The sequence below is a fragment of the Erpetoichthys calabaricus genome, chromosome 5 (assembly GCF_900747795.2).
Source record: "Erpetoichthys calabaricus chromosome 5, fErpCal1.3, whole genome shotgun sequence".
Lineage (NCBI taxonomy): Eukaryota > Metazoa > Chordata > Cladistia > Polypteriformes > Polypteridae > Erpetoichthys > Erpetoichthys calabaricus.
The window spans coordinates 144,403,441-144,420,398 of record NC_041398.2 but is presented as its reverse complement, the minus strand read 5'-3'; the positions used below and the strand labels follow the sequence as shown (position 1 = coordinate 144,420,398).

General features: G+C 38.0%; 1 protein-coding gene across 2 annotated transcripts in view; it reads right to left on the bottom strand.

Moving 5' to 3' along the window:
* enpp6 (ectonucleotide pyrophosphatase/phosphodiesterase 6) overlaps nt 1-16,698 on the bottom strand; it is a 126,107-nt gene extending 109,409 nt beyond the window's left edge. Inside the window, exon 1 of one of the 2 annotated variants that reach the window (XM_051928448.1) lies at nt 16,389-16,698. In XM_051928448.1, coding sequence (XP_051784408.1) covers nt 16,389-16,623 — 235 coding nt within the window. In that variant the 5' untranslated portion in view covers nt 16,624-16,698. The remainder of the gene's footprint in view (nt 1-16,388) is intronic. The other variant, XM_028802125.2, reaches the window with a different exon arrangement.
* Between the last annotated feature and the right edge of the window lie 260 nt (nt 16,699-16,958).

The window sequence follows — 16,958 nt, the reverse complement described above, 5'->3', positions numbered from 1 at the left end:
GAGTTTGATTGCGGCTCTGCTGGACATAATAGTCGATCGGGACCTAAAAAGCACCTGTCATGGCTGTTTCATAGATCACCCCAGCCAGACGCAGCATACGTGTCTGTTTGAGCCTGACTCTGTATATCGGGTTGGCCGCTTTCAAGAGGTTCTGACTGTTTTCTGCAAACCTTGGCTCAGGAGCCTGGTCATAAAGACTCTGGGCTGCTTCAACATCCCATGCGTGGGCATGCAAGCAAGATTTGTGTATATTTCTTAATATGAAGCCACGTTTTAGAAAGTGCTGGGAAGATAAGTGTTTATTTCTTAATATTAGTTTTGAATTTAGTGTTTATAAAATGAAGCGGCGTGTCTTGAGCTTATAACTTAGAGCGGGGAGTGAATATCGTTTTTAGAAAGGTTCGGCTAGATAATTATATATCTTATATCGTTTTAGTTATGGCTAAGCAGGAAAGACGCGTGTCGTGAACTTAGAGCAGGGAGTCAATATCTTATATCGTTTTTAGAAAATTTTCTTACTATTAGTTTATAACTTAGAGCAGGGAGTCAATATCTTATATCGATTTTAGAAAATTGTATATTTATTTTCTTACTATTAGTTTATAACAGAGCGATGAGTCAATATCTTATAGCTTATAAATCATATTAACGTAATCCATATTTTTATAGTTTCATAAATTTTCATGTTTTTTATAGTTACATAAATTATATTTTTATATTTTCATAAATCCTATTTTCATAATTTTTTTCATATTTGCATATTTTCATAAATCATGTTTGGGGCGGGGCTTAAAGTCATCAATCAAAAAGGGGCGGGGCTTAAAGGTCATAAATCAAAGTTGGGGCGGGGCTTAAAGCCATCAATCATTCGTTGATTATAGCTATCTGTATAACTATGAAGTACACCAGGATGCGCAAAAACAAGTACCCATTCTAATACTCTGGATCACAACTCTGGAGTCAAATATATTCCTAAAGGTACCTATCTGAAGCAGAGACTTAAGTCACAGTAGATAAAGTTACCAACATTAAAACTCTGTTCCGCAGATGTGTTAATTTCCATGAAAAGAAAGTGCAGAAATTAACCTTTTTTCTATCAGGATATTTTCTGAGACAAAATAGCGTAAGGTAAGGTACAGTAATGGTGTCTTAAAATGGATCGGTAGCAAAAATGACTTAAATAAATAAAATGCTGACTAAGCCTCTGTTGTCTATAAAAAATGTCTTATTAGGTTTTTTTGTTAGAGCAGTAATGGGTGAGATTATGGCATTGAAGGCTTTGATAAATGGCATCATAAAAAAATCCCCTCCATTCCCTCCTCAAGCCACTCTCTTACATCACATTTTACCACGGTATGCTAAGAAGCACCTCTGGGAGTCTTATCTACCCACTACTATCAGATAATTCAATGTTTCCTCCCAATATACTTGTTAAATTTATTTTGAAATATTTGCACCATATATGTTTATTTATTGATTTATTGATTGATTATCAATATTATTTGTCCCATGAGTCTGTATCCATGTTTTGTTTGTTTCTGCTGCTGTATGCATTTGAATTTCCCCATGGGATTAATAAAGTTTATCTAATCTAATCTATAATAATTAAAAAACCCACAATTCATTCTACTTGCTTTAAAATTTCAGGAAGTTTTCAATTCAGCCTCACAGTAACTTTTGAGGGATGTATGCAAGTAACTGCAAGTAATTTCATGCCATAAAAATATAACTTTGTTCCCTTTGAAACTCAAACTTTTCTTTTACAAATATTTGATTTTCTCATAAATGCCAAAGAATTACGTGGGCATGCTGTATGTGTGCCTGAACATCTTAAGAATTTCATTAATATATACTAATATACTGCGGTGGGCTGGCACCCTGCCCGGGGTTTGTTTCCTGCCTTGCACCCTGTGTTGGCTGGGATTGGCTCCAACAGACCCCCATGACCCTATAGTTAGGATATAGCGGGTTGGATAATGGATGGATGGATGGATACTAATATAAAGGTACCCAAAAAATCTCAGAAAGGTTTTAATCTCATCTTTTCACTGAGAATGGGGATAAAAAAGTTTATAATCCAGTTGGCTTCAATGGGTGCAAGCAGAGGCCAATGTTAAACAATAAACAATATTAAGATGTCCATGAAAAAATCTTAAGTTGCTTGTGTCACACAATAAACATGTCAATCCAGTCATGCTTAAAACGTCCAAAACACAAACATTTCTTTTGCTAAAATATTCTTAAGTTGTAACGGCCGACCCCTTTACCCAGCCGGCAGCTACACCTCCAAGACCTGTGGCCTGGATAATTTACTGAGAAATAATCTAACTATCAAGCTGTACTTCTAACCAATTACATTTTTCCCCACAATCGACGGTGTAAATATAAGTACACAAAAGCAGGATGTAAAATTAAACGGATTAAATGTATTAAATGAAACAAGACATGCAAAAAATAGAAAACAGATATAAATATAAATATCCCTCCACCCCAGCAACAACAAGACACCACCAAATATAAATACAACAAAAACCCTCCCTTGCCCCTGTAGCATATAAACACACAACACGAATAACAAAAATTGAATGAGATACGGAAATGAATGTGAACTTGAGTCCGGTTATAAAAAAAATGTCCTGAATGCGGTTGACTGAATTAGCGAAAAATGAGTCGTTTGATTTTCCCCAGACAAAATGGAGCAGCCTCACCGTGAATCCTCGGTACGTGGTGGATGATTAATTCCGACCCCGGGGTCTCTCGTGATGAGGTTCTTGAAGCAAGTCCGGCGGATAGAAAAACAAACTGGATGGAAACGCGCGATGTGGAATATAACAGGTACAGATGGCTCGTGGTCGTGCATGTGAAAAATCTCCTTCTCTCCTCTCCTCTCTCTCTTCTCCTTCCTGATTACTTAAATAGTCTATGTGACGGCTGTGATTGATTAATTAAGAACAGGTGTTTTCCAGGTTTGCGGCTGTGGTCTCCTTCCATCATCCGTCCCCCTTCACGGGGACGGCATTAACTGATACACAAAGAAACAGCAAACGGGACAATGAAACGAGACGCACTCAGAACTGACATTTAACACTAACTATGTGGCCCCGCTACAAAGTAAATACTTCCAAAAAATTAGCGTATACACAAAAGTGAAGTGAGTTTAACAGAATTCAAGCTTTTCAATTGAAGACCTGCCTTCCCCCTCATTCACTATGCAGAAGAATCACTTGAATTGGAATATACTATACTTTTGTACATTATTCTATTTTTTATGTTTATACTGAAGCACTCTTATATGAATGCAAAGTTTAATATAAGATAACATTCTCCAAAACAGTAATGTCATTAAAGGCTGGAGAAGTGCCCCAGTCCATTGAGAAGTCCACCCTTACAGATACCCACACTCACACAGGATAAATTAGGAATCTCCATTTTTTTAATCAATTTATTCTAATTCAATGAGCATATTGCAGCAACCAACTATGGAGGAATGACCAATCCTTCATAGAGTACTTTCCATATGCATCCACATTCTATACTTAATTATGTGTTAAGGTCATTGCTGGCATCAGTGCACCTACTGCCGTAAATGGCCTGCCCTGGCCTATGACCTCAGGTTTTAGAACTTTGACTACCAGGAAACGTCTCTCTCTAAAGTTCAAAATCAAAATAGTTATTTTTTTTACATCCTTTGCCACTGCCAATGTAATCTCTGGTTTTGCAGCCTTACTAAAGTTCAGTCAATAAAACTGTAATGGTTCATCGTGTATTATAAAAAGTAATATTCAAAAGGCCAATGCTGTCATTTATACTTCTGTAAACACTCACTTATTCTGAATGCACATGGAAAATGTCTATCAGTCATTAAACTGCTGACAGTGAACTTCCTGATACTAGACCACTCAGTTGATATCTGACGGCACATTCTGATGGTGCTGAAAACAATGATAATGCTCTATTTATCTTGAAAAACAAGCAGATTAGCTGGACAGTAAGTGTCACTAGCCTATGCTGTGTGTCCTTTCACTTATGCTTCACGTGCTGTTAACTTCAGATTTTATAATATCTGATAACCTGATTTTTTCAGTACAAAGTTTCAGAGAGTAGTAGCCTATCCCACCAGCAGCTGCAATGCAGGAACCAATTGTGGTTGAAATGCCAAATTTATCTTAGAAACTCTCATTCACACACTCATCCACAGTTATGTAATTAACACATCAACCTGATATGGCTGTGTAGGAAAAAATTTAAATACTTAAGTGAAAACATATTTGCCTGCAAATATAATAAGAATATGCTACAAACACACATGAAATATTTGTTATGTAGGACAAGGTGGGCACTATCTGTTCTGCTTGGCTTTTGTGGCACACCAGGCCTGTTAAGAAAGAAGATTTAACAGGGATGCAGGAATCTAGCTGAACAAAACCCTTCTTGCATTCCAAACTACAATAAGTGACTGAATTCTACCTTGTACCAAGATCTGCCTGGATTTCATATGAAAACAAAGATGTAAATCACCTGCACTGACATCTTTCCAGAAACCCCTCTGCTGACATCTTGAACCAGAAGTTATGAAGTGGACTCAAGCAAGGACTAAGAGATATATCTCAAGGGAAAACAACTAAGTTGGACAGAAGAACACACTTAATAGAAGCCACTAATTTTATAACTGGAAGTGACTTTAATTCAATCAGGGAAAGGTTCAACCTTACTTTAAAACTCTCTATACCATCCTAAAGAAGCTCTCTCTGGGATATTCGCCGGGCACTCCCTGAACTCCCTGGAGATTCTCCCAGGCAGAGTGAAATATTCAAAATGACCCTTTGAAACCTGGTCTGCAAAACCTAAAAGGTTATGAGTAACTCTTCTGTGGAGAGATGAATCCGACAAATTGTTGTCTTTGTGAATCTGAGAGCTGAGATCCAGTTTGCCAAGCTAAACTTTGAGCCATTCTGAAGGCTGAGAAGCAGGCATCGCTTCAAGAATAGGAACTTCAGCATCTAAACTGTTGTACCAGAAAGAGTAATGCATATCATCCCTAAGTTGCAGGCAGCACAGCCAAGGGCCTAACAGCAGAAAGCAAACTGAGAAAACAGCAGCACGTCACTGACAAGGATCATGCAGCTAACAGAAACAGTGCACTCTAATTGATGAAGAATCCTACACTTGAACCTGGTTCAACAACAAAGCAACAGCTCCACACAACATTGGACATCATCTTTAAAGACTTGGTACTATAAAACTATTTATGTGTTCCAAGATAAATTACTACCTAAATAGCAAATAAATACAGCCTTTCTATATTATATATGTTTGTCTGTCTAGTCTGTCCATGTCCTGTCTTATATGTCTGTATATATAGGCACATTTATTTCTATAATCCTTGTGTTTACTAATAAATTGTATTATTTCGTTTCTTAAAATGAGTGTGCCTTGTTTACCTTGATATAAGTCTAAAAGGCTGAAGTCCTGCCTCCTACAACAGAGAAAGGTTAGGTAAATAAAGTATGAGCCTTTATGAATTATTTGATTAATTATAGCTATTGAAAAACTGATAATTAATTAACCAAGTTAGAATTTCTCTTTCAAATCCCATATTATTATGATGTCCTCCTGAATGGGCATCTTATTGATAATCATTAAATTCCTACAATGTCCAAGATATGTGAGGTATTAGTACAACCTAATTTGCCAACATGCCATTCTACTTTGCAATATTACATGCAGAACTCACATCTATATAAAGTATAGTAAAATCAGAGGTTGGGACCAAGGCTGTTACAGATAAGAGAAAAGGTGGATAACAGAACAGCTACTTTAAAAATGATATACAGTAGATTAGTTTAGCAAATAGTCATATTTATTTACAAAACAAAACTATTAACAAAACATAATATAATAGTAACAAAATTAATTAATTCATATAATACTGTACTGACCAGCATAATAACCAAATACAACTCAGAGAAGGCGGAGTTTTCTACGTTTTACTTGGGAGTCTTCATTCTGTAACAGTCAGTGCCCTGTCTTATACTCTGCTATCTGGGTTAAGTAGGACACCTCCAAAACAATAAAATAAATCTTTCCCTACTAATCAGTTTATCTTCCTGCCACTTACTTTTTGTTTTACTCTATACTGTAAACACTCCTGTTTATTGTCTCCTGACTCCCTTCTCAATACTTCCTTCTGCCACACTTTCCTTTTCCTTCTAACTTCTCCTGTTACTCATCTCCTAAGAAGCATGTCCGCCCCTTATAGAGCAGAATCCCTTCACCCAGTCCTAACACTTACAGCATTCATTCCACCCTTTCTGCTCCTGCACAGTGCATCACAAGCTGCCTGAATATCACAGCATATTAACAAAACATAACAGAATTTAAAAATAAAATTACAATACAGAAGAACATTAACATTAATACAGAATAACATTACCATTAGTGATTTCCATTTTCGATATTTTTTTCAATTTTGTTGACTTTACATTTGTATAGTTCACTGTTGTTTTTCCTACTCCATAAATTGAAGCAATACTTGAAACACATTTGCTGTTTTGTAAATGTTTAATAATTTCAGTTTTCTGTGACACTTCCAACACCACACGCATATGATTATCAGTGATAACAATGTAAAGTAGATTAATTATAACAAAAGACAAAAGCTACAAAACACTATTAAAACTAAAGGTACGTAAATGACAGTGTGGTTTCAAAATGCAGCATAACACATTGTGCTGGGGAAGAAAACTATGCGCTAACGCAAAGGAAAGTTGTTCCAATGTGCAGAGCTCACAGCGTACCACACAGCAGTAGCAGTACAGTATTAGACAGGCGGTGGCGTGCACAATGTTTTTTATTTTTTTGTCGCTGGCGGTTAACAGAGATTGACCATTAATCAAGTGATGGAAAATCTAGGTTTTACTCTGCATAACATGCAAAGTTGACTGACTCATCCATTCATCAGCAAAAAACACCATTTCGTGATTAGTTAAAAAGCTGAAAATTCAAAACACTGTACAGTACATCTGCAGCAGTAGGTATCCACTAGGCAAAAACATTTCCATATATCAGTATGCAGGGATAAAAACATCGCCTACAACAGAAAAACAAAATATTCAATATTTTAAAAGAATGGGTTGCTAAATTAGTTGAATTTGGTGATGATACAGAAAAAAACAATACTAGCTGACCCATATTTTTTATTTGTTGATATTTATTAATAAGAATTTAGCGAGTAGGCTATAATAATTCAACGTGTCCTTTTTTGTGTCAGTACTGAGGAAAAATCATGGAGAGAAACAGGGAATTTGGTTTATGCAAATGAAGGCTGCCAGCAAAAGCAAAGCAGAAAGAGGAAAGATTGACAAAGCTCAAGAAAGACATGGTTAGCAAGAGTGTTACAAAGCTCAAGCGCGTGTCAGACCCTGTGACTGAGTGTAAGTGTTGCTTTGCCAAAATCAGAACTACAGGGAGAGAGAAGTAGAGAGGCAAGGGGTGACCGTGAGTCCAAGACATCCCAGGAGTGATGGCATCCCTTTCTCAGTTTAAACACTAGCACAGCTGAGTTAAGGGTTTCCCCTAGGGCAGAACAGAGGGAGGTGGATACTACATAGTTCACAAAATTATTTCTTTTCACCTGTTCTTTTCCGTACAATGATTAAATTGTTCAATTCATTGCTCATATTAATGTAAAGCCAGTAAATGTCACTGCTGTTTGTAATAAGTTAAGGTAAAACATGTTTCAAGGCAGTCAAACATATGACTACTGATACATTTAAAATAAAAAAATGTTTTTGAGAAAACAAAGTAAAAAACAACAACTGAAGCAGAGTTTAGTTCAATTGCCTTTCTACTGTTGTGTGATATGTATATAGTGTTCATTGAAAGGGTAGATTTCAGAATCAGAATCAGAATCTTAATTCACTTTGTTGGCCAAGGACACTAATGTGTACTAGGAATTTATCTTGATTGTATTGGTACAACATACAAGGAAAACACAGAACACAAAAAATAAATATCAAATGATAAAGTATGATGCAGCATACAAGGACAATACAAAAAATAAATAGAATGGCTAAAATGTCCAGTGTGCAGGTCTACATAGATACTGAGTAAAAGCTTTTGAACTAATTGAACAATAACTGCACGTGGAAAAATACTGTTTAGGTGATGTGCTGTTTTATCTTTCACTGCTTGAAGGCATTTGCCGGAGGGAGGTCTTTGGAATAGGTGATGCGCTGGGTAAGTCGGATCAGTAATGATCTTTAGTCACCTGCTTCCTTACCCTGGACTAATACAGGACTTGAATGTGAGGTAAGTTACAGCTCATTATCTTTTCACAGGCTCTTATGATGATCTGCAGATTGGCCTTAGCCTGAACAGAGGCAGCGCTAAACCAGAAAGTTATAGATGTGGTCAGAAAGGACTCGATGGTGGCTGTGTAGAACTGGACCAAAGGTTTTGTGGTAGCACAGTGCCAAGAAACTTAAATGACTCTGTCATTCCAATGACTGAACCAATTGTAGCAACTGTTTCCTGAAATCTATAATCATCTCTCGAGTTTTTGAATGTTAAGGTCCAAATTATTATGGCTGCACCACAATATTACATTTTCCACCTCTTGTCTGTATATGGAATCATTGTTTGAAATAAGGCTGATTAGTGTTATGTTATCTGTAAATTTAATTTAACAAGTTTGACAAACGAATCACCAGAAGTAAAGTCATTTGTACATAGTGAGAAAAGTATTGGGGAAAGGACACCTCCCTGCGGTGCACCAGTGTTAAGGGTTAATGGATCAGACATGTGTGCCCAGCCACATGTACTGTTTGCTGTCTGTAAGAAAGTCTGTGATCCAATGGCAGATTGAACTGGGCAGGTTGAACTGGGTGTGTTTCTTATCTAGGAGTTCTGGGATGACTGTATTGAAAGCAGAGCTATAGTCTACAACATGCATGGAGTTTGCATGTTCTCCCCGTGTCTGCATGGGTTTCCTCTGGGTGCTCCGGCTTCCTCCCACAGTCCAAACACATGCAGGTTAGGTGTATTGGTGATCCTAATTTGTCCCTAGTGTGTGTCTGGTGTGTGGGTGTGTGTGTCCTGTGGTGGGCTGGCACCCTGCCCCAGATTTGTTCCTGCCTTGAGCCCTGTGTTGGCTGGGATTGGCTCCAGCAGACCCCCGTGACCCTGTGTTAGGATATAGCAGGTTGGAAAATGACTGACTGACTGACTGACTGTCTTTAAAAGTGACCATAAACCTGGTTTTACAGATTAGCCAGACTGGAATCAGCAGAACTGTTTGATGTTTGGTTCTTGTATTTAGTGACCTGTTTAAAGCCTCTCCAGACAGATATGCTATCATTTGCAGACAATTGTTCTACAGTTTATCGGGGTATTTTCTTTTGGCATCTTTAATCCCTTTCTCCAAGATTTACTTGGCTTTCCTGTATTCTTCATGACTGTCAGATCTGAAAGCACACACTTTGTCCTTGCACAATCGACTGAGATCTGGAGTGAACCAAGGCTTACCATTAGCACACTTCATAAACTGTGGCTTGCTGAACTTTTTATTTGACTTTTTATTGTTTTAATTTGTGTATATTTATTTGGGGTGTATTTCAGTTCTTATTGGTTGCAATTTTTAGTTTCCTGCTTTCCTTGAGGTTGTTTCCATATACTAGGCCTGTTTAACTTGTATATCCAAAAGTTTGTAATGTTACAATATTACAGATCAAAGAGTTACATTCAAATCTGATTGAACCTATCATTTTTACAGCATGTAACACAGGATAAAATTATGCTTTTCTTTTAAATTTTTTTTTTCAATGATCACCAATAAAAGCCAAGATCAGTAACCAGGAATAGCATTAATGGGCCTACGGCATAAATGTTTAACTCATTGTGCAATTGTATGTTCAAGAGCAAGTAGCTCTTGAATTATTAGCGAAAGTGCTGTGAAGAAGAAGTCTGTTGTTACGGTCCTGCCTTTGTCCAGTCTGATAGTGGTCACTTGACATCATATCTTTGATTGCCGGTACAACAAATAGTTCCGAGCAGGCATCAGCCACAGCGCTGCCCTTGAGAAAAGAATGGAGATAAATACCATTCACTCAGAGAGGGAGAGGCAAGTTCATTGTACTACGTGAATGTCACTGAGAGAATAAAACTGAATAATAAATAAAAACAAGTGCTAACTTTTACAAATAGCCAAAATTTACACTGGGTGTTACAGACTCAAATCAAATGTATGTTTTTATTATATTATAGTAATAATAATAATAATAATAATAATATTAGCAGCTCACTACTCAAAACGTGGAGCACCGTCTCAAACCCGTTACCTTTGGGCTATTAGGCAGTGGTTCTCACCTCTGCACCATTCAAGAACATGTATAACCTCCCTGTCGATTGACATTTGAGCTTGGGTTTTTAACTCATTGACAGCAACATGTAAATCAAATGGTTTTTTTTCTTTGCTTATATTCTAGAATAAAAGCAAACGTATTTATTCAATATTTGGACTAAAGTCTTCACACCTTATACACTTCACGTCATTATTAGTATAACATGGAAAAAGTTTTTTGCTTTAGGTATGTGTTCAGCATTTCCTGCCTCGCATTTCCTTTCATCCTACACTTACCCAGATCTTTGTAGACACGGAACACACATGAAATGGATGTATTCCAAATAACCATATACTGTATTATTTACCCAATTACATATCTCCAGGAACCTCATACACAGATAAGGAGCCTTGGCGTGAGCTGGGAGAACTTTGTGCCTGAGCTAAGCTTAGTCAAGTTGGGGGATGGGACAGCAGGCTGCTTACTGCTTGTGCTGATTGACACATTTACAAAATAAAGGCAGCTGATGGAGTGGTGTGAAGGGATTTAAGGTGGGCCGGGATTACGAGTTTTTTAGTAGGCTTCAGGGATTTTAGTGTTAACAGTGATAATTACTGAGCTGCAATAAATGCTCAGTGTCCACGCGCTGCATTCTTAAAATCATGATTAACTCTTTGTTAAGAAGCTCAATTCATCTAGTCGCTCATGGGCCTGAGTGGGTCTTAATCTGGCCTTGCATCCGATCAATTGACCACACTAAGATCGAAGCAAATTGTCTTGGGAAATTTCCCCTGTGTCAAGTAGTTAAAATGTAAAGGAATGTTCATGCTAGTGCACTGTTAATGTTCCAGCACAGGGGTGGGCAAATTCATTCCTGGAGGGCCGCAGTGGCTGCAGGTTTTTGTTCCAACCCAATTGATTAATAAGAAGCACTTATTGCTTTAGAAACACTTCTGCTTCATTTTAGTTATCTCCCTTGTTAAGATTATGAACCCTTATTGCTTATTTAAGTCTTAAACAGCTGCATTCTTGGTTTTTAATTGCTCCTTATTAGCAATAAGATGCAAATGACAAAAGAAACCAGCAGTTATCCATTTTGCTTGTTACCCTTTACACCTGTGTGTATTCATCGTGCACTATTTGGTTTAATTAAATACTTGGAAGGAAAGAGAAGAGAAAAAAGTGAAGGATTGAGAATTACCCATCTGTTTTACACTTCAAAGTATTTGGATGATATCCTTAGAATGGAAAAAAAATCTAGGATATGAGAATGACTTGACATAGCAGAGTTAAAGCACTAACAAGCCATGAAATGTAATTATTGGCAAGGATTGTTTTCTAATTAATCAACTGGGTTGAAACAAAAACCCGCAGTCCTGTGGCCCTCCAGGAATGAATTTGCCCACCCCTGTTCCAGCATATTCATGTTCCTGTATGTATGTGGTGTTTATTAGCAAGTATGTTTGTAAAGTTGACAGGGTATGGGTATAAGTTTTTGTCACCAAAAACAGAACTATTTTAACAGTTTGAAGTATAAAAAATATGTATGTCTTCTTTATAAAGACAATTGTCATTTTTTTATATGCTTTGTTTGCAAGTAATATCTAGAGTGAAAACAGGAGATATACACCACTCAGAAAGGCTGTAAAAGAAAAGTCTTTGAGGATCTGAAAAATTATCCTTTAAGATGCTAGAAGGTAATTGACATAATTACTTGACCCTCCACCTGAAATGGAACAGAGACATTTAAAAGTTAATCAGAAACACCTGCCCAATACAGGGAGACACATGGTCCCAGATGAAGAGTTGTGGAATCATGTTATCCTTCTAAAAGTCAGGAGTGATGGTAGGCCCAATTGTTGAAAGGGAGAAATTTCAAAAGACTTGAGAGTCAAGAAAGTGTTTGAACCACCTCCCCTGATAGAGATAAAATAAACACTAAAGAGAATGTCCCAGATGGACATGAGGGTTGTTGTTTTCCTTTTGCTTATTTTGTACTGTGTTTTTTTGTTTATGTTGTGGCGGATGGCCGGGACCCATGCCCAGCCGGGATGCCCTTCAACACTGGATCTGGGGGAGCAGCCATGAGATGCACTCTACATCATTCCCCGGAACACTTGGTGGCCCATGGTATGGAACACCGGAGCTCATCCTGGCTGGGCTCCATGGCCACTGCCAGGGGGAGCTGCAAGGCTTCCTGAGCCCGTATGGGCAGCAACACAGCCACACCCAGAAGTGCAGCCTAATTAAGGTTAATTACCACCTGAAGCACTTCTGGGTGGAGTATAAAGGGAGCCTGCAGCCACTACTCAGGGCGCCAGAGTTGGGAGGAGGAGGACGAAGCTGCCCTGGGAGGAGTGGAGGAGGAGAAGTGTGTGATTTGGGGTGTGATTTACTTTGTGTGTTTTTGGGACTGTATTAGGGCCACTGGGACATGGGGAAAACGTGTCCCATGGCTGAAGAAAAAATAAAACTTTTTGTTTATTTTGCCCGTGCCTCTGGTGTCAGTCTGTGTTGGGTCGGCGCCATTATAGCGCCTTATCACAATGTATATATCTCACAGGGAATTAATATCAAAATGTTGTATGTTGTCATTCTGTTTTTAATATATAATTGTGTGGTCCAAATAAACACAAACTGCTGAACTGCTGTAACAATTCAGGTTGCACTCCACCAAGGGGCAGGTGATGTGTAACATTAGTATTTTATATAATAAAACCTATCATTTTTGATAGGCAACGTATATACTGTATATACATTATTTTCATTTTTCCTCTTAATTTTTCTAAAGATGCCGTCTTCATTTAATTTCAAGGCGTTTATTCCATTTACAGACAGATTTCTAATCAGTGAACTTGGTAGACTTTGGGATTCAAAAATAAAAGTTTTACATACTCTTGTTGGCCTTTTATTCTTTGAATTTTGCTCATGTGGAAAACCGTAAATAAGATAATATCCACAGATTTGTGACATACCCTTGTCATTAAATTCAGAGGAATTATTTTTTCATAATTGTGGATTAAGACCACACTATTAGATGAGTTACTTGTTCTGGTTTAAATAAAACAGTGAAGGCAATGAAAGTTGTAACAATTACTTCCATAATGAACAAGAAAAAAACAGCATGCTTTATATAGCCAGAGCCATGACCTGGAATACAAACAATGGTGGGTGTCATTTAAATAATGAACCATAGGAAGATCTGTGAATGATAAGACAACTGTTGATGGAAATAGTGGCAGAAACAAAGCTTTCAGAAGTTACTACTGCATACGAGAAAAGGAACAACTGCCAAAATGAACAGAGTGCAATAAAAGACTGCTGCTAGAGAGGGGTGTTCTGTGAACCTGGTACAGTGAATTTCCTCTCACTAGTATCTTCTGGATGCCCATGTCTGTAGACTTTGTCTGAAATGCTAAATACAGTAAACGCTCCCTTCAATGAATCTGCCATGTAGTGTAATTTTGGAATGTGTTTTGTTTTTTGTTTTTTTTTGCCCTGTGTATGTGCTGTTAACAACATGGTGAAGATAAACTTTGTTGCCCTAAATGGATAATTCAGTTTGCCATATGTGTTAAAATAAAACAGAAGTCAATATTTTTGGTCCTACCACATCTGCAGTTGAAATCTGCATGCACTTAGGACCTTTGGCAGCAATGATTCATAATGATGTCAGAAACCTAGGAATCATCTTTGAGTCATCACCAAGTTTTGAAAAACAAATCTCCATGGTAGTAAAGTTCAGTTTTTACCAACTGAGGCAAATTTCTAAACTAAAATACTTTCTATTACAGAAGTCATTCAGTCATTCATGCCTTTATTACATCTCGACTAGATTACTGTAATTCCTTATATATGGGTCTGCCAAAATCTGCTCTGTCTTGCCTTCAGCTGGTTCAGAACACGGCAACTAGATTTTTGGTTGGGTCGAGAAAAAGGGATCACATCTCCCCCATTTTAACCTCTCTCCACTGGCTACCAGTGAGGTGTCGCATTGATTTTAAAATCTTGTTGTTTGTTTTTAAAGTCTTGCATGGTCTCACTCCAAAATATATCTGTTACCTCCTTCACCCCTATGTGCCTCCAAGAGCACTGAGGTCATCTGGACAACTGCTCCTTGTAGTGCCAAGATCTCGGCTGAAGTCTAGGGGAGACAGAGCTTTTTCAGTTGTTGCTCCTAGGCTTTGGAATGACTTGGCTCTCTGCACATCAGGTCTTCATCCCCGATTGAGGTTTTTAAATATCGGCTTAAGACCTACTTGTTTCACTGTGTATGATGGGATTGTGGTGGATGTTACAATTGGTTGTTTTATTAATCTGCTTTTGCATGTGATTGTTTGTATTGTGTTTATTTTAATGCCTTTTTGTGCAGCACTTTGGCACAACCTCTGTTGTTTTAAAAGTACTTTTATAAATAAATAATCTAATCTAATAATCTCCATTCTGTTTATTTGTAGAATGCATGCACCATTTTGTATACTTTGGCCTCACTGGCATTCATTCTGACTGTGCAGGGTTGAAATGAGGGCAAACTCTTATTACAATGGCTAAAGATCATTGTTTATGTGTCCACTACAGCTCCCTTTTAAAGTAAAACAGGCCAGCTCATTGATTTGTATTATTGTTTTATCATCTTTTTTTAAAGGTGAGGCACAATAATAGTTTGTATTTCTTAAACTTTACAGTATTTTATTTGATATTAAATCAAACTAAAAAAGTGGGCTCTGATTTAATTCTTCCCCAGTACCAAGTGGTAAGTAAAAATAGACTATCATATCTTCAAAGCTGAATTAAGACCCCAAAAGGCCTCTGGATAGCTTATCTCTATAACAGAGAGTGGGTCATACTTTTAACAATACAGCTTGTAGACACTGGGTTGTTTAAAGCAGTGAGGTATTTTTCACTCTTGATTTCAACATGAGATTCGATCACTTCATCATCCCTGGGGTGGGCGGTCCCATTGTTGGTCATTTTGGCACACAAATACTTGATTGCTTCATCGAGTGAGGGGGAATCCTCCTTGGTTATTTAGACTTGGGGTTACTCCATCTTTTCATGAAGTTCAACAGCACCTCTGCTTTATCCAACATCTGATGAAACATGGCATATCTTCCTGAGTAATTTGCATTTCTTTAAATCGATATCAAGATTTCATTACAATATGTGCAAGTCAATAATACAAATAGCATTAATATTTATTTGCAGAATCCTACCCATAAATATTTCCTACAATTGCATTTTAAGTTAAGAGTCAGTATCTTGGGGTGGTAATGCTGGATGAGAATAAATCCTGGCCTGGCCACCCATCTATCACAGAGTACAGTCATGTACATGTACACTGGCCAATTTACAGTCACCAGTCAATGTAACACACATGTCTTTGTGATTTGGGTGGGGGGAGCTTCCAAACTGAGGTACCCAAAGAAAAATGAACTTAGCTATTCACTCACATACTGCAAATCTGCTTAATACACAAGTCTTTGGGGGTGTCTAAAGAAAACAGTGCACTGGGTGGAAAAAATGCAGTGGAGAACACCAAGAATGTGTAAATTGCACATTTGCACAAAAAGTGAGGCAAATGTTCTGACAACCATACCACTTTGATTTGAAAAGAAAATGACTCAATCGTGACATTTCATAAAATGATACTAGAGTCTAACACATCACTTTAACATTTAAAATATGACAAACTGCATTTACATATCGAATAACGGTACTACTGTATCTAGACATTGTAATGAGTTGTGGGACAAATTGTCAGTAGCTTGTAACTTTCTAGTTTCATATTTTGCAAACTTTCATGGGTCCCCTGCACTTGTAACACGTAACAATATGACACGGACAGGTAAGATGCCACAGAATTGCTTTGCCGTCATACTGTCCTGCTTCTGCCCGATATTTCTCGCCATCTACGACAGGACGAATATCTTTTTCCCTATTATACGCACTGCTACATACCAGTTCATTTAAGTAGACACATGCGGCATGCAAAGAAATTTGTGTAGGGACACTAGAGCTGGTCAGTCAGTGCCACATGCAGCTACTTACCTGTCATGAGTGTGTAGTAGTTAGGAAAAGAGAGGCTAGGGAAGTCGGGAGTCATGTAATCCACCTTCACTCCAGCTTCAGCTATCTCCAGAAAGCCTGGCAGAGATTCTAATTCTTTGGCGCTGATGTAATCGTAGCGAAAGCCATCAAGAAGAAGTACGAGAAGTTTGGTTCTCGCCAGGCATGATCCCGCCAGGTAAGCGAGGAGCACCAAGAAAAAGCCGTCAGCCCTCATGTCGCCGCTGTCCTGTGCGCCGCTCGGCTCGAGCAGTCTGGCTTGGTGGGGACGAAAACAGCTGCGTATGCGGAGCGCGAGCGCGGGAGGGGCACTGTTCCACCGCAACCCGAAGAGAAGCGCCTCCTAGCACTTCTCTAAAATAGACCGCTTTCGTCGGACATATTAGGAGCAGAGACGAGGCTAGTTTAAAGTTACTGCCCGAGTAGTAAAACAACACGGTTGTTTTAATTAGTGTTTTGGCTGGTTTGATTAGAATAGCGCGTAGCTTTAATAATAAGTAGTCGGGTACATATTAGTATACAATCGAACAATCCATCGCAAAATGGGACGTC